The sequence below is a fragment of the Ahaetulla prasina genome, chromosome 6 (genome assembly GCF_028640845.1).
Source record: "Ahaetulla prasina isolate Xishuangbanna chromosome 6, ASM2864084v1, whole genome shotgun sequence".
Lineage (NCBI taxonomy): Eukaryota > Metazoa > Chordata > Lepidosauria > Squamata > Colubridae > Ahaetulla > Ahaetulla prasina.
Genome location: NC_080544.1, coordinates 65,177,271 through 65,204,641, shown reverse-complemented (window position 1 = coordinate 65,204,641; position 27,371 = coordinate 65,177,271). Strand labels below are relative to the sequence as shown.

General features: G+C 39.6%; 1 protein-coding gene across 1 annotated transcript in view; it reads left to right on the top strand.

The window, feature by feature from the left end:
* Window positions 1-27,371, top strand: part of EFHD1 (EF-hand domain family member D1) — a 43,574-nt gene that overhangs the window by 13,280 nt on the left and 2,923 nt on the right. The window contains exon 2 of the mRNA XM_058189267.1: window positions 16,286-16,433. Within this exon, the coding sequence (XP_058045250.1) occupies window positions 16,286-16,433 (148 nt within the window). The remainder of the gene's footprint in view (window positions 1-16,285; window positions 16,434-27,371) is intronic.

The window sequence follows — 27,371 nt, the reverse complement described above, 5'->3', positions numbered from 1 at the left end:
TTTTACTGCATAGCTTGGGAGTGGAGCCATACTACATCTTTTTATTTTCTTTTTGACTATGATCCAATCTCTTGTGCTGTAGCTAGTCTCTCTCCTTTGTCTCTGTGCTCTTTGAGTCAGCTAGTCTCTGTGGTATGAAGTTCTTTCTTGGTTAATCTAGTAAGAAACATGAAAAAAAATTCCTCAATCAAAAAGGGAACTGGATTTTCTATTACAGTAATCTTCTTTATTCATAGCTATCAGGAGTCTGGCAAATGTACTAGTAAAAAAGCAATATATTTTTACAAAGATGCTTCTGCTATTTAATTGAGTTGTTAATTATTGTAATGGTGTACCTTGCGATTCTTTCAGTCAAAATCTGTATTAAGAAAGAATTAATGTATGATATATATATATATAAACACGCCCTTATGTTACTTCAATCTTTTAACCTTTTTGTTTTGATGAAACAGCTCTCTTGAATTATATATAGAATGTATTCAATCCACAGACCCAAAATCTAAATACAGGTGATCCTTGACTTACAACAGTTCATTTAGTGACTGTTCGAAGTTACAACGGCACTAAAAAAAGTGACTTATGACCATTTTTCACACTTGTGACCATTGCAGCATCCTCATAATCACATGATTTATACTCAGATGCTTGACAACTGACTCGCATTTATGACGGTTGCAGTGTCATGGGGTGATTTAATCATCTTTTGCAACCTTCTGACAAGCGAAGTCAATGAGGAAATTATATTTACTTAACAACCATGTTACTAATTTAACAACTGCACTGGTTCGTTTAACAAACGTGACAAGGAAAGTCGTAAAATGGGGCAAAAGTCAACAAATTTCTCACTTTACAACATAAATTTTGGGCTGGATTTTAGTTGCAAATTGAGGACTACCTGTAGTTTCAGCTCTACTTCAGGGCAGGAAAAAGCTAATAATATGACATTGTAATCCTAGCCATTATCTCAAATGACCCGTTTTTTGTTTTTTTTAAAGTATTTTAACTGAAAATTCAAGCACATACTGAAGTTCTGCACTGATACCACCACTCCACCCTCATGCAGGAAATTCAGATTATAAATTGCAATTCTTTAAATACAGGTGGTCCTCAACTGACAATCACAATTGGGCCAGAATTTCTGTTGCTGAGCAAGATTGTTGTTAAGTCTCACCCAATTTTATAACCTTTCTTGCCGTGGTTGTTAAGTGAATCACTGGAGATGTTAAAGCAATCATTCAGTTATTAAGCAAATCTGATTTCCCCCAATGACTTTGCTTGTTGGAAACCATGTGGAAAGGTCAAAAGTGGAGATCACGTGACCCTGATGCAACTGCTGAAAATATATGCTGGTTGCCAAGTAAGTAAATTTTGATCATGTGACCCTAGGGATGCTGTTCAAGTAGTCGCAAAATAAATGGTCATAAATTGAGGACTATCTGTATTGTCCAATGAAAATTTCTGAAGAACTTAAAAGCTTACTCTAAAACCTTTGGTTTGCCATAATTTTTTTTTTAATTTGAATTTATATCCCGCCCTTCTCCGAAGACTCAGAGTGGCTTACACTGTGTTAAGCAATAGTCTTCATCCATTTGTATATTATATACAAAGTCAACTTTTATTGCCCCCAACAATCTAGGTCCTCATTTTACCTACTTTATAAAGGATGGAAGGCTGAGTCAACGTTGGGCCTGGTGGGACTTGAACTTGCAGTAATTGCAAGCAGCTGTGTTAATAACAGACAGACTTAGTCTGCTGAGCCACCAGACACCCTTTTTGTCTTTTTGGACTTTAATTTTTTCTCTTTTCTTTTCTTTTCTCTTCATAATCTTTTTGGACTTTAATCTTTTCTCTTCATAATCCATAGGCCTACCTTAGTTGCAATTCTTTTCATCTTAATTTCTCCTATCCTAATTAGACTTTAACATTTGCTTTGCATAAAATAATCTTCCCTTAATGTTTATCATTTGCTTAAAACTATCTGCCCATACCTTGTTCTCTCCAGCAATTCGCTGTATTTCCAATTAGCTCATGTTATTTCTAGATTGGCCGAAAAATTTCTGGTTTTTATTTTCCTCATCATGGATTTGGAAGGAAGCAAATTAGGCCATATTTGCTCAGGGCAGATATCCAAAGCAAAGAATTAACCTCCGCTGAACTTCCAGTGAAGGAGAATTAAACTCATGATTTTCTAACATATATCAGATATCCAAAGCAAAGAATTAACCTCCGCTGAACTTCCAGTGAAGGAGAATTAAACCCATGATTTTCTAACATATATCAGCATCTGCCTTCTAACCTAAATCCTTTATTGTGTATCTGATCCAGGACTTCTGTGAGACATCTGCCATTTATTTGAACAGTGCTATGATAGTCCAGTTTGGTATAGTGGTGAAGATGCTGGGCTAGAAACCAGGAGACTGAATTTAGGCTTTCCTTAGCTATGAGCGCTAAATACATGATTTTCAGCTACTCTTTCTTCAACCCAATCTATCTCACAGAATGTTAGTTGCGGGGCAAAACACATTCCTTTTCATTAAAAAAATTATTGCTTGGCAATAGTAATTGTGTTTTTACCACCTTTGATAATTTTGGAGCAATCTTTGCTAAGCTAAGCTGTTAAAAATGTGTGTCTTCTTTGTAATTGCTATCAATAAAAGCAAGATAGCAAAAAGTTTTCCAGACTAGAACCATCTCCCTAACCTCTTTCTTTCTAGTGTTCAGACTTCTCATTTCGTAGCAGGCAGCAGTTAGAAATGGGTTTGTTATATCTTATTGACTTTAATTGAATTCTACTCTATAAAATTCACCATATATGGTGAAGTGAGCAGTGAGATGGGTAGCATATAAATTTAATAAATAATGAATAAAATATACACAAATTACTAACACTATCTTTTTGTCATTTCATTTTTATGTAATTCTTGAAATATGTGGCAATATAAAATATGCCAATAATATAGTTCCTGGGGCACTCCATAGTTTAATAAGGAGATCTAGATATGAAGTACCACAAATAATGCCTTAATCTATTTGTTGGAAAATGAAAAATAAATATTACTGGAGGCGTGGCCAACGTCGCGGGCGAGACAGTCACACACCCTGGTACTTCCGGGGTATGCACAGAAATCCCTCCCGCTATGGGGGTCCGTCCATTTCCTGGTTCGGACCATAGCTGCCTCGAAGGGGCAGCGAAGAATGGCGGAGCCGCCGGAGTGAACGGGGAAACTGCAAACTCCCTGCAGCTCCGGATTCCTTTCCCCTACCCAGCGGGGAGGAATGCAGGTGCCATCAGCTGCAACAAAGCCGTGGTGGCCACAAGATTGGGCAGAAGGATGAAGCACAATAGAAACAGACTATTGAAGTTGGGTGAGTTATCACCAACTCATGAAGAAACCTTATTTTGAAATTGGCACAAGCTTTGAAAAAAAAATTTAAACTAGCGGCTAAACATACTGGAAAGTGAAAGTGGAAGGAATCAATTTAAAGAATACACAAATTCTGAAAAGTGAGGGCTTGGAATGAAAGTTAAGAGCCCTAATTAAATAAGAAAAGAAAGTAAATATTTTTTAATTAAGCAATTGTTTTGAGATTCCTGGAAGTTCCGAAGGACTATTTAGGATATAAAAGAAACAAGAAAAAAGAGTTAAAGGGAATACTGCACTGATTTTAATGGAATATCTCAAATGCCTCTACCCTCTAATTTGGGACCAGAAAAAATTCAAAGAAATTATTAAAAGGGGAGAAGATTTTGAATAAAGACAAAAGCTAAGACAAAGGGAAGATGTGGTTTACCATCATAGAAATAAAATGGACACTGTGTCAACTGGGATTGTAACTTAAAAGAAGATATTTAAAGACAGAGGAAAAATGAAAGAAATAAATTGTTTCTCTGAGTTTAAGATACCTATAATGTGATTTTATGATGCATTCAAGAAAAAATGTTGGAAAATTGACCTTCACGATCTAAAACATCTAAGAATAAGAAGAAATTTAATTGTCACCTAAAATGACTACTTGTTACTTGTGGTTTGCAATTGTATTAAAGAGTGACATCTAGGGGCAGAGGAAGAATGTAAGAGTGGAATAGCCTTCGTTTTATGACTATTCCTGCTGAGATGGATGATGTTGTGATTACACAACAGCTTTAAGAAAGGATTCTGGATAGCTGACTTTGGATTATAGAATTAAGAGAAAATTTTGTCATCTAAGTAAGAACACAAGTAACAAATATGGAACAAAAGAAAATATTTAAAACAAGAAGAAACTTGATTTAAAATGTCTAACCTGTTATTTGTGATTTGTAATTGTATTAAAGAATGATTTCTATAGGCAGAGGAAGAATGTAAGAATGGAATAGTGGACTATTCCCACGAAGATGGTTATGTTGCTGTGATCGCATGACATTTTTAAGAAAGGATTTTAAATGGCTGTTCTCAAATTTATATTAAGGAATTAAGTAGAGAATTTTTAACATTTATGTAAGAATACAAGTGACAACTATAGAATAATTATTAATGATGTTTTGGGGAATGGAGGGAAAGACTGCAGAATAAATTGGGGTGAGAGGGAAATGAGTGTTATCATGTAGAGGAAAAAGGTTATTTCTTTTGTTTTTATGAATATATAAGGTAACAAAAATTATTAGTGATAAAAGGGAATAGTTGAATACAATGAAAGAACTATTGGGGGAAAATAAGTAGCAATTACCCTTTTTAAATTTAAGGTTTTTTTATTGAGAATTGAATAGATGGAAAAAATTTTAAATATATGTTTTTTAGAGGCAGAGGAAGATGATAAGAGGGAATAGTCTTTGTGAATTCAGGACTATTCCTAAGTGAGAGGGAAATTATCTATGTGATCGCTGGGCAGTTTTAAGAAAGAGTTGTTAGATGGTCTGACCTCTGATTAAGTAATACAGAAATATGTTCAGATTTGTGAAATTCAAGAAGTTAACAGAAGATTTATCAATGATGTTTTGGGGAATTAAACATGGGGACTAGACTTCATTTAAATAATTTCCAGAATGGGATGGAATAGTATTTTTTTAATTAGCTATGTGCAAATAACAATTAATTTTAAAAAGGAGAAGAAAATATATTGCATTAGACCATAATGGGAGGTGAAATTTGAAATATGTTTAAGAATGTACCTGACTGATAATCTGTTCACAATTTTTTTTTATTATTAAATTTATAAAAATAAAAAAAACTTTTTTTAAAAAAAAGGAATAAATATTACTGTATAGAGATACAAGCCCAACTTTGAACCTGTACCACATAATGAGAATAGCAAAATGCCAGTATTTTTCTCTCTCACTGCCTTGATTGAAAATTGTCCAATGGCAGCTCTCAAGATGCCTCATACTCTATTAGGGACGGATAGATAGGATAATATATCTTGAGCCTGCTGAGATATGTTTACAAGACATTTTATCAACACAATTTATTGTGTTTGCTCTGATGTAGATCCCACTTTTACAGAAACAAGTTGCATAACTCAGGCAACATTTTGTGGGGTTATCTTTGTACTTTCAGAGAATATAGATAGGATTCTCGAAAATGAGTTCTGCTATCTGTGGGATGTATCTATGCCTGCACAGATAGTAGAAGTCAGGAAGCTGGGTGAATCATATACTTTTGGATTAGAGGTAGTAAATGCTCATTTGAAAGGAGGTGGATGGGCTGTTAATATACCACTTTCAAATAGGTCATCTCTTGATTCAACCAGGCTAAATAGCTTCCAATCAGTATTCATCCTTCTTGGAAAAGTTTGTGGAGAAGATGTTAAGACTACAACTACAAAGAATCTTAGTGCAAATTATGTAGATGAAGCAAATTATGTAGATCAATTTTAGCTGGGTTTCATATCCAGGAATGGGACTGAAATTCTGTAGGTCATCTTGGAAAACTTGAATAGGAAGGTATAGCCCTCGTACTCTTGGGATCGCTCAGTGGCATTCAATGCCATTGACATGATAATCGTTTGAACTATCTCCCAGGGTTTGGAATGGAAGTACAGTTTTACAGTGTCATGTTCCTACTTAAGTTTGTGCATAAGAGTACAAATGTGCCTACCATTCCTGTCCTATTGTTTTTCTTCTTTTCTTCATATATATATATATGAAGAAAAGAAGAAAAACAATAGGACAGGAATGGTAGGCACATTTGTACTCTTATGCACAAACTTAAGTAGGAACATGACACTATATATATATGCTTATACCTCCTTATATTTCCTCATATATATGTTTATATACTATATAATCTTTTTGTGTGATGCCTATATATATTGTTGTGACAAAAGAAAGAAAGAAAGAAAGAAAGAAAGAAAAGAAAGGAAAGAAAGAAAGAAGGAAAGAAAGTAAGTGAGCAGATTCAGTTAGTGGTAATGGGGGGGAAAAATCAACTGAATGCCTGGTTGTTCTGTTTATGGTTCTACGGGGTTCAATTGTTTTCTTCTGTGTTGCTTAACTTCTATATGAAACTTCTTCACAAATGACTTACTCCTTCAAATCTCTTGTTTTTGATTATTTATGTCATTCTGTCAGGATTTCATGAATACTTCATATATCCTGAGACTAAACATAATTACTGCCTTTTGTTTCAATTAAACCAATTAAACATAAACTTCCTTTTTAATAGCACATTTCTTTCAACAGTTATATTTTCCTAAGAAAAGAAATAAAAGTCACTTTGGTATAGTGGTTAAGGCATCAAGCTAGAAATAGGAGACCATGATTTCTAGTCCTGCCTTGACACGAAGCCAGCTGGATAACTTTGGTCCAGTTGTTCTCTCAGCTTTGGGAAGCAGGTAAAGGCAAACTCCTGAAATCTTGTCAAGAAAATTGCTGGGACTGTACAGGAGGTCACCAGAAGTCAAAAACCAAGGAACCAAGAAAAAAAAAAGCAGGAAATGATGAAACAAGTCTGTCTACTGGCTTGTCTCTTTTACCACTCTTAGAAACTGTGTGTATATACTGGAACAAGAATGACAATTTTTTGTGGAACCGTTGAGGGTTGTTAAACTGTAATAAATTCTAATTTTGTTTTTATATTTTAGACTCACTTCCTCCTCCACAGTAATTCAGTTGTTCTACTCCCACCCCCCCAATTTTGACTTTTTGTTAAAATTCTCAGAGGGCAAATAGATTTTTCAGTATTATCAGTTAGGCTCCTTGGCATTTTTTAACTTGATATGGGCCATCTATAATGGGTTTCTTGGATTGTGATCAACATTAAGGAAGAGTTAACATGTGCTACTTTTTCAAGTTTACTTGATTGCAATTTATTTCATTTATGGAATTCATAACTACCTTTACTGAAACTCAAAGAGCATTATCTTTTATATGGCCTCTGTCATACAAGAAATACATCTGCCTGTATTAAGGATAATGAATGGTAGTTTGTTGTTTCAGATATTCTCATAGGCAATTTATAGTAAGAGAAGGAAATATAATAAATTATAAAATTTCCATTTATTTATTTGACAAATCCTGTCTTATGTGTATTAAAGGTTTAGTATGAAAAGAAATGTAAAATCACTAATCCAAGTAAAAATACTTTAGATTAAAAAGTAAAAGAAAATGGGTGGCTGAATGCTGCTACTGAGGTATGATGAAATCTTCACCCTTTACTTAGGTTATCATTGAGCTGTTTCTTGTCTCGAAAAACAAGTTTGCCTTCCTTGCTTCACAAGCTCACTGGCTAGATTTGTACTTTTTAAAATGGTCTCAGAAAAAAAGTGCTCCTTTAATTTGTGTTTGTATACTGCTGAGCTGTTTCATCTATGGCTTGCTCTTGCTGAATTGAAAACAGATTGAATATTCTGTAGCCACTTCGCTTTTTGTGGCAGTGTAACTTTGGATAGCTATGCTTTGAAGGAAAGATCTGGCACAGCATACTGAACACCTATTGTAATACTATGATAGAGCAATGCTTTGCCATCTCAACCCACTTCTGGCAAGACCCAGTTTCTCACAATCCTTGCTTTGTGTTGTTTCTGTGCTGGAATGATGGATATGAGAGACTGCTTGCTGGCTGTGGATCCTGAGTCAGTTAACCCTTCTGGAGCTATTGCTGTTCTCGCAAAACTGCCTTACAATTCGTGCAGCTCCCATAAAAACCTCTTTTTCAGAGTGGCAGGATGCCAGACTTCGCTTTTGTAGTTTTTGTTTGTGAAATTTTGATTTGGGCAGTGACCCAGTAGGCGGAGAGAGAATGAGAACTAAATTTCCTGGGATTGTAATGACTACTTCTGTGTTACAGCCCTTTTTTGAATATAGGAAATACCTTACTGCAATTCTTCTATGATTGCAAGTGCATCATCGTTATAAGAAAAAAAAGTATCCTATTTTTCTGTGTGTTCTGCAAGTGTTTAAGGCTTCTTGTATGTTACTTTTACAGAATTTAGCATGGTTGACATTCTTAACTGATAGTTGAGATTCATATCTGCTACCTATCTTTTGGGGATAATATAGCCCATTATCTTTACTAAAATCATTTATGTGCATGTTTTTATTTTTGGACTGTGGAGGCATCATCATAAAATGTAACAATGAACTATAATCCCTATTGTGTGATTATTTATCATCCTGACTTCAGAGAAGGGGTGGGTAATTCATTTTCCTGAGACTGTTGTGGAGGCGTGAACCAATAGGGCGGTTGAGGCCACTACCCTGGGCTGGACAGGGACAGCCAAAAGGGCAGATGTGGTCCATGGGGAGATGAATGCTCAGGTCTGCTTCAGATTCTAAACTTAATCACTAAACAATCATCAAAAGCTTTAGTAAAGGTAAAGGTTCCCCTCACGCATATATGCTAGTCGTTCCCAGCTCTAGGGGGTGGTGCTCATCTCTGTTTCAATGCCAAAGAGACAGTGCTGTCCGAAGATGTCTCCATGGTCATGTGGCCGGCATGATTAAACGCCAAAGGCGCACAGAACACTGTTACCTTCCCACCAAAGGTAGTCCCTATTTTTCTACTTGCATTTTTTACTTGCTTTCGAACTGCTAGGTTGGCAGAAGTTGGGACAAGTAACGGGAGCTCATCCGCACTAGGGATTCGAACCATCTTTCCATCCACAAGCTCAGCGTCTTAGCCACTTAGCCACCCCGTCCCCTTCAAAAGCTTTAGAAAAAGCTAATTTGGCAAGTTTTGAAAAACATTTACAATGCACAAATGGAGGTATAAAGTATAATATAGAGAGGGAGTGCATTGCACCAATTGGCTGGCTGTTTGTGTCCTTTGGAGTTGTTCCTCCCCCAGTGGAACTGAAATATGATCTTCTTACAATCATCCATATCTTATTTACTTCTGTTTAAACTACAAGTAATCTTCAATTTACAATCACAATTGAGTCTAAAATTATGGTCATAAGTTGTGCCAATTGTTAAGTGAGTTACCACATGATCGCACCAGGTTTTACAACCTTTTTGCAGCAGTCATTAATTTGATTGTTAAGTGAACACAGCAGTTGTTATGTGAATCCATTGTCTGTGAAATGGCATTTTTTGCTGGAAATGTCAAGTAAATGTCCATTTTGGAAAAAAAACCCATTGTAAATCATGTAATTTGACCACAGGATGCTGCAAGTGGCCATAAATGCAGGCCAGTTGCCAAATGCCCAAAATTTGATCCCATGACCAGGGGGTGGAACTTGTCAGAACTTCAAATCTCTGTTGTAAGTAGCCCTGGGGAGGCCTGTTGTAAATTAGAATTGTTGCTAGGTGATTGATTGTAAGTCAGCGACTAGCTGTATGGAAGTCAAAGACCACTTGAAGGTTACCATGGTCCAGAATGTGTCTATGCAGATAGTTATTGGTGTTTCCCAATTTACCGATGTAAGCTGCAATGACTATTTGTCATTTTCTAGGTGTAGTTAAAGATTGTTCTTCATGTGTAATGCCTTCATGACTTAGGATGTGGTTATCTTTGAGATGATTTGTTATTGTTTTTAGATCAGGTAAAGTTAGTGAGATCCAGATGCCAGTATAAACCATTTTCATTCTGTGGAACAAGATGACATGCCTGTTTTGTAACTGTGTCTGTATTATGCGGCAGCATTCCCTCTGAAGTCCTTGCAGCCCTGACCCTACTCTGAAGTGAATATTGTATTGTATTGAATATTGTATTTTGGTCTTTGATTATGACTGCTGATTATGTGTCTTCTGCCCCAATACAATGTATCAGTTGCTGGCATTTGGTTGTTGTTAATTCTGTTATTGTTTTTGTTTCTCCATATTGTTTTTATTATCTTATTTTAACCCTAATGTATAGGCCATCAGAGTTACTTTGGCGAAGTCCTGAATAGACTATCATGCACTGCCTAACAGTGTATGTTCCTGAATACCCAGGATAATTTCATACGTAACAATGGAATACTCTAGGCTCCTTTCCATTGGGAATTGCTGAAGTTGCACAACTAGGGATAGATTAGGATTTTATATCCTTTACGACCACTATGGACATATCTTAACTATACTTGCCTCTATGCAATACTGCTCCCAAGAAATTTTACCTCCCACCAAGCAGAATAAACTATTTTATTTATTAGGCACCTGAGAGTGTTGAAATGGATCATCTGATCAACGAATTCTTGGGACAGATCAAACTGAATACAGATTAAGGTCCATTTTAGGAAAGTAGAAATGTATCTCTGATACAGCTCTCATTGGCCCAAGAAATCTGTATAATTATAGTCCAGTTTCAATTATTCTATTTTTGGAAAAGGTGACTGAAAAAGAAATAGTAATTTTATAGTGTCAAGTGTAGCTGAGACACACAGTTTATCTGGACTCTCAGCTAGGATATTATATTGAAATTGTTCTGTTTATTTGGTGACTAACCTGTGCTAGAAACTGGATTGGAAAGTTGGTTTCTGTTCTTGGTGACTGTTCTTTCTTATTAATGACCAGTAAGCAATCCATACTTTTGCACATTGTCTCTGTATGACAGTGGGCTGGATGAGGGAGAGCAAATAGCACACAAATTTGTAAATAAAAGATCTGATTTTGGAGTTAGAGGTTCAGCCAGTTTCCTCGAAAGAACAGGTTTACAGTCTGGGAGTGCTGGGAGTGCTCCTTAGTTTTCAGTTGTGACTGGATTCATAGGTAGCAATTGTGGCAGTGATGGTGTCTCTAAGTTGTCTATGAGTTGCAGTTGGTGACAACCAGGTTGTTTACTGGTAGCAAGGTACTAGAATCATACACCTTTAATGTAGGATCTGCATGGATTACCACTTGCTGATTGGGCACAATTTCTGTAGTAGAGCATTGAATTTTAAAACCTTAAATGACTTACGGCTGTAAAAGGATAATTGTTTAAAGGATCACCTCTATCATTATGAAATTATCTATCATTATAAAACCCAGGTTTTAAGTTCTGCAGAGGAAGCTTTTTTGAAAATGTTTCTGCTGTCAAAAGACCTGTCTTTATAACAAGCCAAAGAAAATCTCCTTTGGCATTGCTGCCAGCATGCTCCTGTGTTGCATTTGGATCCTGATCTCTTAGTATTTAGAAAATCTGTTTTTAAAAGAGCTGCATGTCTTTTGCCAGGTTCTTAATTGATTTTAGTATCAGCTTTGGGGTTTATTTTAGATTGCTTTTCTCTATTTGCATTAAAATATATTAGCTGCTTTAAAAATACATCAACATTTTAATGAATTTCCTATTAGCCAAAATTAGAGCGCTGAAAAAATGTAGTTAATTGTTGCTTTTTTTCTATCCTAAAATATATTTCTGTAGCAAACATCTGAAAGACTTAAGTCTAAGAATAATACCTGACTTTATGACTCCTAGGGTGTTTGCCCCAGACTATGTCTCATCTGTGCATATTATCTGTGTTTCTTAATTGTTCCCTGATCCACTTCGCTTTTCTATTTCTTGTGAATCAGCCCTTCTTATCTACAAAACTGGTTTTTCTCTTTGTAGATTTTTTTTTGGTTACAGGAAGTGGGGGGGGGGTAGCCAAAGGGACATTCAGACTAAAGAGGAACAATAAAAATGTAGTAATGATTCATCTTATTTTTGCTGCCAGTGGCAAGGAATTTTATGTATGTGAAATGCTCTTGTGTTGCTAAACTTTATATCATCCAATTTTAGATTTCAGTTCATCTAGAAACCCACAAGCTAATCTATGTGCATGTGCTAATTATGTTGTAAACCTAGGATTCTTCGTTAACTTTTTAAATCAAGAAGCCAAAGTTCTTTCAATAATAAGAAACATATTTTTTCAATTTTCTCAAATTGAGAGAAGGCACTTTAAAATCCACAAAGGATATTTTAAAGAAGAAATCATAACAAAAATACTAGTATGGTGCTTCTTTTAAAAATAAATGCCTCTTTTAAAAAAATGATTAATATTTTTTGAATTGTTAGTTTCTAAAATTCTTTATGCATATTTGGATTATGTTCTGCGATTGTTGCATAGATCTTTCTCTATTTTTATGTGTGCTATTATATATGTCTGTCTGAGGACAATAATTATTCCAGGCTTAATCCAGGAGTTGACATGCCAATAAAATTGTTTATTATTGTATACAAACTTCTACTATATGAACAGATAAGGTACAGAGTTTCTTTTTAGAGCTTGGGAAAGGCCAGCACCTGAACCACTCTTTTGCTCCACAGTGACTCTCAGAGCAAGGCTACCTTGTTATGTGGTTTTCTTGCTTGGTGTGATTTTGGGTTCCTTTTAAAGCCACCTCCTTGTCCAAGTCTTTGCCAACTGTCACATCAGAACTGAATGAATCTTTTCTACTTCCTGTCAATCTTTTTCTGACTCAATTAAAATTTGGATGACACGCTGAGGATTTTTTAAAAATTACTCTATTTTAAAAAAGAAATACCATATTGAGGACTAAGGGATGAATAGGATTTAATTATACCAAGGAAAAACATTTTTTTCTTTTATGTATGAGTGACAGGCTGCAATTCATTTTTTAATCTCAGGTGGTATGTTTAATTATTATTATTATTATTATTATTATTTAAATTTTTATACCGCCCTTCTCCCGAAGGACTCAGGGCGGTTCACAGCCAATTAAAATACACAATGATACAATAAATACAATTAAAATACAGTTAAAAAACTTATTGAATTGGCCAAGATTAAAATTTAGAATAAAAACCCATTAAAAAACCCATAAATTTAAAACTAACCCAGTCCAGCGCAGATGAATAAGTGAGTTTTAAGCTCGCGACGAAAGGTTCGGAGGTCCGGAAGTTGACGGAGTCCTGGGGGGAGTTCGTTCCAGAGGGCGGGAGCCCCCACAGAGAAGGCCATTCCCCTGGGCGTCGCCAGACGACACTGTCGCGCCGACGGCACCCTGAGGAGTCCCTCTCTGTGAGAGCGCACGGGTCGGTGAGAGGTATCCGGTAGCAGCAGGCGGTCCCGTAAATAGCCCGGCCCTATGCCATGGAGCGCTTTGAAGACGTTCACCAACACCTTGAAGCGCACCCGGAAGGCCACAGGTAGCCAGTGCAGCCTGCGCAGGATAGGTGTCACACGGGAGCCACGAGGGGCTCCCTCTATCACCCGCGCAGCTGCATTCTGGACTAACTGAAGCCTCCGGATGCCCCTCAAGGGAGCCCCATGTAGAGCATTGCAGTAATCCAGACGAGACGTCACAAGGGCGTGAGTGACTGTGCACAAAGCATCCCGGTCTAGAAAGGGGCGCAACTGGCGCACCAGGCGAACCTGGTGGAAAGCTCTCCTGGAGACGGCCGTCAGGTGGTCCTCAAAAGACAGCCGTACATCCAGGAGAACGCCCAAGTTGCGCACCCTCTCCATCGGGGCCAATGACTCGCTCCCAACAGTCAGCCGTGGACTCAGCTGACTGTACCGGGATGCCGGCATCCACAGCCACTCCGTCTTGGAGGGATTGAGCTTGAGCCTGTTTCTCCCCATCCAGACCCGTACGGCTTCCAAGCACCGGGACAGCACTCGATAGCTTCATTGGGGTGGCCGGTGTGGAAAAGTACAGCTGGGTGTCATCAGCGTACAGCTGGTACCTCACACGAAGCCACTGATGATCTCACCCAGCGGCTTCATATAGATGTTGAACAGAAGGGGCGAGAGAATCGACCCCTGCGGCACCCCACAAGTGAGGCGCCGCGGGGTCGACCTCTGCCCCCCCGCCAACACCGTCTGCGACCGGTCGGAGAGATAGGAGGAGAACCACCGATAAACGGTGCCTCCCACTCCCAATCCTCCAACCGGCGCAGCAGGATACCATGGTCGATGGTATCGAAAGCCGCTGAGAGGTCTAATAGGACCAGGGCAGAGGAACAACCCCTATCCCTGGCCCTCCAGAGATCATCCACCAACGCGACCAAAGCCGTCTCAGTGCTGTAACCGGGCCGGAAGCCGGACTGGAACGGGTCTAGATAGACAGTTTCCTCCAGGTGCAGGGGAAACTGATATGCCACCATATTTCTACAACCTTCGCATGAGCGGGTTGGAGACCGGACGATAATTACCTAAAACAGCCGGGTCCAGGAAGGCTTCTTGAGGAGGGCCTCACCACCGCCTCTTTCAAGGCGGCGGAAGACTCCTCCAACAAGGAAGCGCTCGTAATAGCCTGGAGCCAGCCTCGTGTCACCTCCTGAGTGGCCAGCACCAGCCAGGAGGGGCACGGGTCCAGTAAACACGTGGTGGCATTCAATCTACCCAGCAACCTGTCCATGTCCTCGGGAGCCACAGGGTCAAATTCATCCCAGACAATATCACCAAGACCGCCCTCAGCCGTCCCGTCCGAATCGCCACAATTCTGGTCCAGACCGTCTCGAAGCTGAACGATTTTATCGTATAGATAACCGTTAAACTCCTCAGCACGTCCCTGCAACGGGTCATCCCGCTCCCCCTGGTGAAGGAGGGAGCGGGTCACCCGAAACAGGGCAGCTGGGCGGTTATCTGCCGACGCAATGAGGGAGGAGGCGTAGCAACGCCTCGCTTCCCTCAATGCCACTAGGTAGGTCCTAGTATAGGATCTAACTAGTGTCCGATCAGCCTCTGAACGGCTGGACCTCCAAGAACTCTCTAGGCGTCTTCTCCGGCGTTTCATCCCCCTCAGCTCCTCGGAGAACCAAGGAGCCGGTTGGGATCTGCGCCGGGTCAGAGGCCGCAGAGGCACGACACGGTTCAGCCCCAGCCGCAGCCCGTTCCCAGGCTGCGGCTAGTTCCTCTGCCGTGCCGTGAGCCAGATCCTCAGGGAATGGCCCAAGCTCCGTCCGAAACCTCTCTGGGTCCATCAGGCGCCTGGGACGGTACCAACGTAGTGGTTCCGTCTCCCTGCGGTGCTGGGTAGCGGTCAAAAAGTCCAGGCGAAGGAGGGAGTGATCTGACCATGACAAAGGTTCTGTGACTATATCTCTCAAGTCCAGATCCTTCAACCACTGACCAGAGATGAAAATCAGGTCCAGTGTGCCTCCCCCGATGTGAGTAGGGCATCAACTACTTGAGTCAGGTCCAGGGCTGTCATGGAGGCCATGAACTCCCGAGCTACTGTCGATGACGAGCCAGCAGATGGCAATTATGCAGATGATTTTTTAAATATCATGTTTTCACTGATTTTTTCCCCTTCCATTCAATCGTGTTTGATTCTTTGACACTGCCTGGACAAGTCCCTGCAGTTTTCTTGGCAAGCATATTCAGAAGACCTCCTTCCTAGGACTGAGACAAAGTGGTCATCCCAAGATCACCCTCCTGGATTTGTGCCTATGGTGGGACTAGAACTCATGGTTTCTGGTTTCTGATACATTAATCACTATACCAAACTGACTGACTGGATTTCAAATATCAAATAGCAGTGTGGCCTGTTGGTTAAGGCAGCAAGCTAGAAAGACAGGAGACTGAGTTCTAATCCTGCTTTAGGCATGAAAGCTGTCTGAGTAACTTTGGGCCAGGCCAGCCACCATTATTTATAAAAGTAATAAATGTGGGATAAAAAAAATCTAAAAAAGAAAAAATCCCAACCTTTATTTATCATTTCTCTTTCTGCATAGAAAGCAAATTTGAGTCATAGGGAGTCATTTGCTTCAAGTATGATCCTGCTAAGGTTGCAGGATCTGCTATCTCCCCGTGCAGTGGGAGAGAGAGAAAACACAGGAATTGTTGGCTGAACAACGGACGAAATTGGCCCTGGTTAGAGGGTGGTATTTGGACTGATTTTGACAGAATATTTGGGAGTTACGTTGGTTAGCTTGAGCTGTGTTATGTTTTGTGTGCACTTCACCTTGTCAGCCAAGCAGCCTAACAGTGTCCTTTTAATATTTCTTTTTCTGCTTAGGTATGACTCTGGAAAGGATGGATACATCGATCTTATGGAATTGAAGCTGATGATGGAGAAACTTGGTGCACCTCAGACACATTTGGGTCTGAAGAATATGATCAAGGAAGTGGATGAAGACTTTGATGGCAAGCTCAGTTTCCGTGAGGTACATGCTAGTAAGAAAGATATGCAATGCAATAAAAATGTGGAACTTAGCTACTACTTCTGCTTTTCAGCTTTTAGGAAAAAAATAGAAAATGTGCAGTACATTAAGAATAAGATTTCAGTACCCTATTTAGAGTAACACAAGAGGATATTCAAGGATATAATTTCCCAAAGGAATTCCAAAGAATTAGAGTTTTCTATTTATATATTTCCGCTATCCACCCCAAAATTTAAACTATGGAAGTCTTATGCTTTAAAGATATTGAAGTATTACCTGACTTGTATAGCATGTTAAGTCATGTTTACTTGGTAGTAATCTACTTATTTATTAGATTTATATTCTGCCTTTATTTTGTGAGATTCAGAGTGGAATGCATAATGTTCCTATACTTATTTTTCTTACAACTAGAACCCCGTGAGTTAGATTGAGCTGGAAAAATGTGATCCAAAGCCACCCAGCTGGCTTCTATGCCTAAGGCAGGATTAAAATGTACTTTTAAGTGCTGAGAGTCCCGGTTGCACTAAGCCATGGAATATAAAACATAATAGAACCAGTTTGGTGCAGTGGTTAAGGCACCACGCTAGAAACTAGGACATTGTGAATTCTACTTCCATCTTAGACATGAAAGGTGACTGGGTCACCCTCTGTCAGCCCATCCCACCTCAAAGAGCTGTTGTGGGAGGAAATGGGAAGAAGAATGAATATTAAATATGTTTACCACCTTATTTATAAAAATAATAAAAGTGGAATATAAATAAAATAAATAAAATATTGGTTTTGTTCTTCCTAAACACTAATATATGCTTGAATTTGCTTGGTTTTGACTCAGCATATTGGGTAAGAACTATAGTTGGACTGTAGGGAACTTACTCTACATGGATGAGCCTCCTATTCACCTCCTCTTCCTCTTTCCCCTTGTATGCTCCAATCACTCAGACACATACTGCATTGAGCACAATAGGGATTAATATAATATCCAAAGCAGAATCAGAAGACAATTTTAAATTGTGTTTTCTGAACTATGTTTGGCACATAAATAATACTTTATCCATATCAGAGCCATTCATTTGTTGAGTTTAAGACTAAGGGGTGAATTGTATATACGTACAGAGTCAGGGAAAGGAACATGGAAGAAATGTTCAGAAATGTTTTGTAAGCAAAAAAGACAACAGTGTTACTTAAGACCTTGGAAGAGAAATAATATTAAGAAAAGAATCAGGTTGGTTGGCCCCTGCATGACTCAGTGAAGTGTAAGAGGGAAGGAAGGAGAAGTACAATCCGACTTGCAAAATTTTGTTATTTTAGCCTACAAAAAAGCATCCTTCTTATCTTCCTGTGAAGTTTAGTTTTGCATCTGATCTACATTTAGGAAGACAGGAAGACAGGAAGAGCCTCTTATCCCCTACAAAAATAAGCAATATTCACTTGCTGGGTACTCTCCAACTTCAGATGCTATGGCATGGTACAAAGTGGATAGTCCTGCACAAAGCAAGTGCCTCTTCATTCAGATATTGTACATGCATTGTGAAAACTATTCTTTATGGAACAAAAGTTTAAGGGAATCATACACTTTAAACAATGTATCCTATATTTTTGTACTGTATGTGGGGAGAAAAGTACTTCATTCAAAATCCCTCTGGAGGCATATTATAAAAATTAGCAATAAGCGGACATTCGTTAAATTGCATAGACATGCACTTACGGTAATGGTTTTAATTGTTTAATATTTGTAATGTAAACTGACTCTCAAATTAATAGTCATTAATTAATGTGTCCATAAGAGACTGCTTGACACATCCCAGAGAGCCAAGGAGCCTGGCAATATGCTATGAGATATAAATTTTTGTTATATAATTAAGGAGAAGTGCTTTATGAAAATGACCAAACATTGTGAAGATGCCCAAAGCATTAGTTCTTATGTACATATAGTTTGGAGCTTCCTGAATATAAAAACCCATAGAAATATATATGAATTATTTGATTTTGCCCAGTTGCAAATAGTATACTCAGGTAATTCGCTGAATGGAAATGTAGCCTGTTGTACTCAATGAATTGGAATCTGGAAGGAACAGTTTGGGACAAGGGTAGATTGGTATCAATAAGTTCCTTCATTCTAGGACTAGATCTCAAAGATGGGGAGGCCCATGGTTTCCCTCTCAATTGGGAAGAATCTTATTTGTTATCAGATTTTGCACAGAACGTCAATAGGTAATGTGGAAAGAAGTATCTCCCCACAGTTACTTGTTTTCTACTGATATATATGCTTAATGTTTATAATAATTCTGCATGGAACTGTTTTTGAAAAGAGAGAGAATATTGCATGAAGCTATTGAATAACTTGCTAGATTAAAAAAAGTTTCACCGGATTTTAGTTTGTTTCTGGGAATATTTCACATACTGGCTTTAAATCAATAAAATCCTGAATGGTTTAAGAGTAGACTTTCCAAATTCTCCTAAGAAATTCTCTTCAGAAATTTCAGGAATATTCTCTGGCTGATCTGCAGACTCCTCACAAGGGAAGGTAGGTTTAAATCTCCTGAGACTACTAACAAGGCATAGAGGGATCTTGAGCATGGGTGTCAAACTCGATCGTGTCACGTGATGTATCACGATGATTTTTGTCTTTGTGGAGCCGGGGTGGATGTGGTCTACATGTGACACATGCCAGTTTGACAGGCCTGATCTTGAGGGACGGGAGGAAGAGCTACTACCAAGACAACAGTCAAACAGAGATAAAGGGAAAGTGGGTGGGTGGGAGGAACACATTCGTACTTGGAAGAGTCTGTTACTGTAACTTTACAATAAAAATAGTACTGATCAACCTACATAACTTTCCTAATTGATCTACCTTGAAGGGCAAAGGAAATTCCTACCGCTCTGGTACAGCTGTAGCATAGATGTTGTGCATTAGGGGAATGGTATAATAAAAGGATAGATCATTTTTTGAAACAGACCTAGAGTTAATGTGGAGCAAATAAAAAGATTAGTCAATTGGATTGTGGACTAACCTGAAGATTTATTTCTCATCTTTTGTTTTAATTCATAAATGACTACTTTGAGATGTAATAGTCAAAGTAACTGAAAGTTACGACTTTATGTTGATGTATTACTGTAATAATAAAAACTCTTAAAGCCTTTCAGTGTAGTTCATCTAAAGCAGGGGTGTCCAAAGTTTTTTTGGTGAGGGCCAAATACAGAAAAATAAGCAAAGGCCCGGGCCACACACTTTCCGTTGATTTCTTTAAAGAAATATTCATTTTCCCACCGTGTTTGAAATCTTCTACACTCACTTGCTATCTTGCGTTTCTTCGGTGCTGCCATTTCTGGTGACTCGTGGTAAATATTTTTCTTTGCTTAATTTTGTTTAGTGGAGAAGCACCTTTTCTGTGACTGGCTCCATCTAGTGTTGAAACTGAGAAGTGCAACAGAGTTGAGCTCAAGTGCCATGTTCAATTATATTTTCAGAATTTGCTGCGGGCCAATAAAAACTGACCCGCGGGCCGCAGTACACATTACTACCTTACTGCTGATCCCTGTCCTGCTTTCTGTCCTATGTGGAGTCCTGATTTTGGGTATGCAGAGCAGTAAAGCCACTTTGCTCTCCTCCTGTTTATAATTGTCACGAGCCTTGGGGAGGACATTTGTTAATCACAGCATGGATAACAGGGGTGCAATTTTGAAAGAACACTAAGCTCATATGGAAGGGTCGACATGGCCTGCTATACGAAAAGCACCAGTTTAGCATCAGAACACAGAAGGGCAACTTAGGGTATCTCAGATGTGGATTAGGGAGATGAAAGCAGTGTTGTTCAGACATGGAAGAAGAACAAAAAAAAAATCATCTTGCATATTAGCAAGCACTTTATATTTCAGCAGCATTGAATGTGTGCTACTAGAGAAAAGGCATGGAAATTCCCTGAGTTGTTGTGTTCTAGTTTTGCAATGGTAATTTATTCTGATCTATTTTTACATCTGGTATTTAATAAAGTTAATTTTTACTTCTTCCAATTATCACTCTATCAATGTGTAACTAATTGCCACATACCATTCCAGGCCAGATCTCAAAGTGAATAACATGCATATAAAACAACAAACTTGCTACAAGTAATTTATTTCATCAGGAATAATGACTACATCTCTGTGGTTTTTTCTTGTTTTAGCCACCCTGTTCTATGTTTTATCTAAATGTCTATTTTTTGCTGTGAAATGTTTGATTTGTTCTTTGGGCTCTCTCTTTTTTTATAAAAGGATTGTCACTACCCCTAGGGCTACCAGATCTGGGCTATAGACACTAGACTAGATTTTACAAAACCATACTGAAAATTCTAGTATTTTGCTACCACCTAGTGGTCATCCTTAATTTTGCAGCCCAGAACTTGTAACCTTACTAGCAGAGCAAAATGGAATCTGCATTTGTAACCTAGTAATATATAGATTTGCAAATGCAAGTTGTCTTAGATTTTTTCAAGAGGAATTTATTCATGTCAGAGGTTTCTGGAATGACAGTTGTTCTCTGAGAATTCTAAAGGGTACCTTATTCTAGTACCTTCAAACACTAGAATATGATGTATTGAATAAAAAAAATGTGTCTTGATTGGAAGCTTTGCTACAGATATGTTGCTTTCTTTATTTTCTGAATAGTGATTTGATTTGGTACCTGAACATATACAGATAGTATGAATTATATCCGTAAATACTGGTATAATATTGTGAAGAATCTCTAAAAAGTCATGTCAATGTGAACATTATGAAATCACTAGCTACTTATCTATGGTAGAGAGAACTTTTTCTATTCCTATGCATAGAGATGATCTGGATTTGGCAGCTCCCATCTGACCTCTTCCAGCTGTTTAGATGAATCATCCCCATGTGCCTCTCTTTTTTGCTCTGTCAACGGGTATTACAATGTGTTTCTCTATTCTCGTGGCCAAATGGAGGAAATCTGTCTGATAATTCTGAGAACTATAATTTCCCCACAAACAGCTATGCCAGTGTACCTACTGGGCTAGATTTGTATTTTGTGAACTAGAGTGTCACTGAATTTGAAGAGCTTCTTGTTAATAATAAATATATAAGGAAGCTTTCTTGTGAAGGTGTTATATGAAGGTGTTAATCTTGATTTATGCCAGGTCTTCTACCCCCTGAGGCACCCTGTGCTCCACTTCCTGCTCCTCAGGGTCCCTGCAGGCCTTGAGTCTGCTCTGCTTCCTTCCCTACCAGCCTCCACACCCTTCTCCTCATCCCATGTCACTAATTATGCACTTACGTTTCAAAGATCTCTGGAGCTTGGGTTAGGGAAAGAGTGCAGGCTGCTGCATTCCTGGGCCATGTAGTGAGATCCTGAAAATAACCGCCATTTTCAGAGCAGCCACAATTCAGTGGAAATGCATCACACGGCCCAGGAATAGAGTGACCTGCCCCACTTCCCTAATCCATGCTTTGGAAATCTTTGAAAGGCAAATGAGGAGGAGGCTGTGGGCCCAGTGGTGAAGCAGGCCCAAAGCCTACAGAAACCCAGTGGGGGGATGGAGCTGTGGGGGGACAGTGTAGCATCCCTGCAATTTTAGGTTGAATGATCACAGGCACCCTACAGCAGCTATACCTTTGGAACTGGGTCTAAGTAGCTTTTGGGGAGTTCACCATAACATTGAATAGTTGCTAAGCAAGTCCTTATTGTCAAGGACTTACATAATATAACTGGGATGTTTTCTTAGATTCTGTACAATTTTTCAGTTAATGAATTATTATTGATACAAGATTGCCAGCATGGATAAGCTGCTAAACTTTATGTTTGTATCAGCTTCCTTGCACTGAAGTTCTGTTTATTCATGAATTAGACCAGTGGTTCCCAACCAGTGTGCCGCGGCACTAAGGGGTGCCGTGAGATCTTTTGAGGGTGCCGGGAACTTTTGAGCTACGGAGATTTTAAATATCTATTTCCTTATAAGGGTGCCGGGAACTTTTGAAAGGCTTTCCAAGGGTGCCTCAAACAAGAAAAGGTTGTGCCTCAAACAAGAAAAGGTTGGGAACCACTGAATTAGACCAATGAATTGGAGAAAATGCATCAGTTCAGGAGTAATGAATATGATTTAGATGCAGGAACTAGCAAAATTGCTTTAATTTGGTCAACTATGTATTCTGTTCTTCAGCAAAAGGTTTCAGAAGCTAGCCTACATATTTAAAATATTCCAAGTCTTGACAACAGTTTTATATTGCTTACCAAGGCAATTCTTGTACAGCTCATAGCAGTTCTATCAATTCTATAACTAGTTTCTTACAAAAGGCATTTTCTTGTCCTTATTATATCAAGAAATAAACCATATTGTTTTATTTCTATGGGCTTGTCATGGCAACTATGGCAGAAAATTAACTCCCTTAGTCAAGAACATCTTTATCATACTAAGAATATAAAAATCTGAAACAAGAGTTGAGATGATGACATTCAATGGCTTTGTGGTTGTCAGCCATTAACTTCAAAATTCCCTCTCTCCAAATATTGACTCTGTATTATGCTCCACACCAGCATTCCAGGTATATATATTTGCTAGAAATTACCTTCCCAGCTCAGCCACCTAGATCTTAGCAATGATAGTATACTCAAGGTTGCAAGCATACCTAATACTCATACATCCTTCTATTTTCCCCACAACAACAACCCTGTGAGGTGGATTGGATTGAGATTGACCCAAATTCATCCATCTGGCTTCCATACTTAAGACAGGTCTAGAACTCCCTCTAGTGCCTTAACCACTAGACTATCTGCCAAGTTCCCTTGACTTTGCCTTTATCACATTCCAGCCCATGAATGAAACAGGCGGAAATCATCTTTAGCTGCTCTGATCTAAAATAGTTTTTTGTCCATTAAGCCAGCAGTGATCCATGATAGTGTAATGGTGGGTATATTCTTTTTTTTTTTGTTTACATTTATATCCCGCCCTTCTCCGAAGACTCAGGGCAGCTTACAGTGTGTAAGGCAATAGTCTCATTCTATTTGTATATTTACAAAGTCAACTTATTGCCCCCCCAACAATCTGGGTCCTCATTTTATCTACCTTATAAAGGATGGAAGGCTGAGTCAACCTTGGACCTGGTGGGACTAGAACCTGCAGTAATTGCAGGCAGCTGTGTTTTAATAACAGACTTCTTACAGCCTGAGCCACCACAGTGCAGAAATGATCTAGCAAGACTAGAGAGTCTGTCCCATTTTATTGATGAGTGCATTCATTCCACTGATCACCATTTAATGGCTTGGGAGATTTTAACAGATGGCTTAGCCATCTAGGCATTTATAAGCCACCCATCATAATATTTTAATTTTGTATATTTTTATCATATTGAAAAATTGTGTGTGTATGTGAGGGGAGGAATGATTCACTTAATGGCTTTCCATTATTGCACAATTGGAATTAAGACATTACCATTTGGCAGTAAGGTTGAAAAGATGCTATAGAGGCAGGATAGATATTGCCAATAGAAGACATTTTATGCAAATTTAATTTTCTGACAGCTGGAGAATGGTAGATGGTACTGTAACTTAACCAAGTCATCGAAGAAGGCACAACATTAAGATAGGATGACTCATGATTTCTCTTGAAATAAGACACCAGGGGTAGGAGATTTTAAGTCCTCCATTTGTTATGTCAAAATTCACAAGGGGATTGAATTGCCAGTTTCCTCCAAGAAGACATCTTCTTAATTGTTTGTTTTTCTCACTGCATGAAAATTTCTGTAGATTGTTTAATATTAGGAACAAACTGGTATTCTGAGAGGGGAATCCAGAGATTCGATGTGTTAGCTCAGTCCCTCCATCCTACAGTAGTCTTTAGTCTCTGTACGGTATTGCAGTGAGTAATGACTTCATCATCATGCCAAAGTCTTTGTTTACAGGCACGCTGAGCCAGAGAATGTGACTCACTGAGGAATTGTTAAGTACTGTCCTAGCAAATAGTACTACATGATTGGATGAATACACCCATTCTAACTATGGCCTGAAACAGTTTAGCAGTTTTGTAATCTTCTCCCACCCATCCCTGGGGCATTTAGAGAGTTTAAATTTTTTCATTTCAGATGCTATATTAGTAAGCTACTGGGAAAAAGAATGAAAGCTTGGGAACAAACAGTTCTGCCAGATGCTTAACTTCTTGATTAAAATATATATATAATTATTGGTATCATTAGATTCTGCTGTCCCCTAGTGAAGAAAAAAAAAGAATTCTGCACAGAATAATAGTGAAATCAATGCTATCAATTATATGTAGTAAAAGTTGCAGCCAGAATTGTCTGTAGAACTTGATAAATTATTTTGTGGTTTTATCTGCTAGGAGTTTATAATTTGTCTCTATGTAAAGTGGAAATACAATTGAATCCATTCAATACATGGATATGTTGAAATTTGGAATATAATCTAACTAAAAGCAATAACTTTAAATAAAATACCACTCTAAAATTTAATAGCATTTTTGGTCTTCTTTTAAACTTCTCTTTGGCCTTGGGTTTCTCATCAGAATAAGGGAGATAAAAAGTGCATTCTTTATTCCTCTCTCATCAATTATTTATTTTTAATAGCCTTCCTTAGAGAAGCTGTAGGTTACATGTTCTTCTTAGTTGTTTGTGGGGAAGTTGGGACAAAACATTTATCTAATGGGTCTCCTCCTCTGTCAGTAGGCCCTAGTGCTGTGATGCCGAACCTATGGCACATGTGCCATAGGTGGCACACAGAGCCCTCTCTGTGGGCATGTGCACCATTTCCAGCTGCTCTTCTGGTTTCTGGCACGCACATATGCACTGGCCAGCTGGTCTTTGCAGGTGATGGAGCGCCGGAAAACGGCCTAAAAACGGCCCAAAAATGGCCTGGAAAATGGCCCAAAAAACAGGCATGTGTGCGCTAGCCAGCTGCTCTTCGGGTTTCCGGTGCTCCAGCGCACGCAAATGCATGCATGTTCCGGTTTGGCCACTTGGTGCTGAAAAGGTTCTCCATCACTGCCCTGGTGGATTTACCAGACTGTAATGGCAATGTTTCAGCAGAATGGGACTTTAAAAAAAATTCCAATCAATGTCCTAGACTAGAGCAATGTTGCCAGAAAGGCATTAATGGGAACTATTTTATGGGGTTGGCTATATCACAGCTACCTGGTGCTGCGTGAAGCACTAAGCAGTTGCTCAAAGATACCAATTGCTGCTGCCAACCTTTGAGTGGGAGGAGTAAGGGAAGTAACAGTGTAGAAAAATGTTAACCTAATCTTCCCCAGTGTAGTGTCCTCTGTGTGTATATTTATTTATTTTATTTATTTTATTTAATTTTTATACCGCCCTTCTCCCGAAGGACTCAGGGCGGTGTACAGGCATAATAAAAACCAACAATACAATATACAAATTTAAAATCCAATTTAAAAAACTTATTTAAATTAGCCCAATAATTAAAATTTACTCTACTAAAACCCCATTTAAAATTAATAAATTTAAAATTTAAAATCCCAATTTAAGCCAGCCCCGCGCGGATAAAAAGGTAAGTCTTGAGTTCGCGACGAAATGTCCGAAGGTCAGGAATTTGGCGTAAGCCCGGGGGAAGCTCGTTCCAGAGTGTGGGAGCCCCCACAGAGAAGGCCCTTCCCCTGGGGGCCGCCAGCCGACATTGTTTGGCGGACGGCACCCTGAGAAGTCCCTCTCTGTGGGAGCGACGGTCGGTGGGAGGCGATGGTAACAGCAGGCGGTCCCGTAAGTACCCAGGTCCTAAGCCATGGAGCGCTTTAAAGGTCATAACCAACACCTTAAAGTGCACCCGAAGGCCACAGGCAGCCAGTGCAGTCTGCGCAGGAGCGGTGTTACATGGGAGCTACGTAGCTCCTCTATCACCCGCGCAGCTGCATTCTGACTAACTGAAGCCTCCGAGCGCACTTCAGGGGAGCCCCATGTAGAGAGCATTACAGTAATCCAAGCGAGAGGTAACGAGCGCATGAGTGACCGTGCATAAGGCATCCCGATCAAGGAAGGCGAACTGCCGAACCAGGCGAACCTGGTGGAAGGCCCTCCTGGAGACGGCCGTCAAATGATCTTCAAACGACAGCCGATCATCCAGAAGGACACCCAAGTTGCACCCTATCCTTTGGGGCCAGTAACTGCCACCAACAGCCAGCCGCGGCTGCAGCTGACTGAATCGGGTGCCGGCATCCACAGCCACTCCGTCTTGGAGGATTAAGCTTGAGCCTGTTTCTCCCCATCCAGACCCGTACAGCCTCCAACACCGGGACAGCACTTCAACAGCTTCATTGGGGTGGTCCGGGGTGGAAAAGTACAGCTGAGTGTCGTCAGCGTACTGCTGGTATCTCACCCCGAAGCCACTGATGATCTCACCCAGCGGCTTCATGTAGATGTTGAACAGCAGGGCGAGAGAATCGACCCTGAGGGACCCCACAAGTGAGGCCCCTCGCGGTCGACCTCTGCCCCCTGTCAACACCGTCTGCGACGGTCGGAGAGATAGGAGGAGAACCACCGATATCGGTGCCTCCACTCCCAATCCTCCAACCGGCGCAGCAGGATACCATGATCGATGGTATCGAACGCCGCTGAGAGGTCTAATAGGACCAGGGCAGAGGAATATCCCTGTCCCTGGCCTCAGAGATCATCCACCAATGCGACCAAAGCTGTCTCCGTGCTGTATCCGGGTCGGAAGCCGGACTGGAGCAGGTCTAGATAGACATCTTCATCCAGGTGTTGGGGCAGCTGTCGCGCCACGGCACTCTCTACAACCTTCGCAACAAAGCGAAGGTTGGAGACTGGACGATAATTAGCCAAAATAGCTGGGTCCAAGAGGGCTTCTTAAGGAGGGTCTCACCACCGCCTCTTTCAAGGCGGCAGGGAAAACCCCATCCAACAAAGAAGCGTTGATAATCCTCTGGAGCCAGCCTCGTGTCACCGCCTGAGTGGCCAGTACCAGCCAGG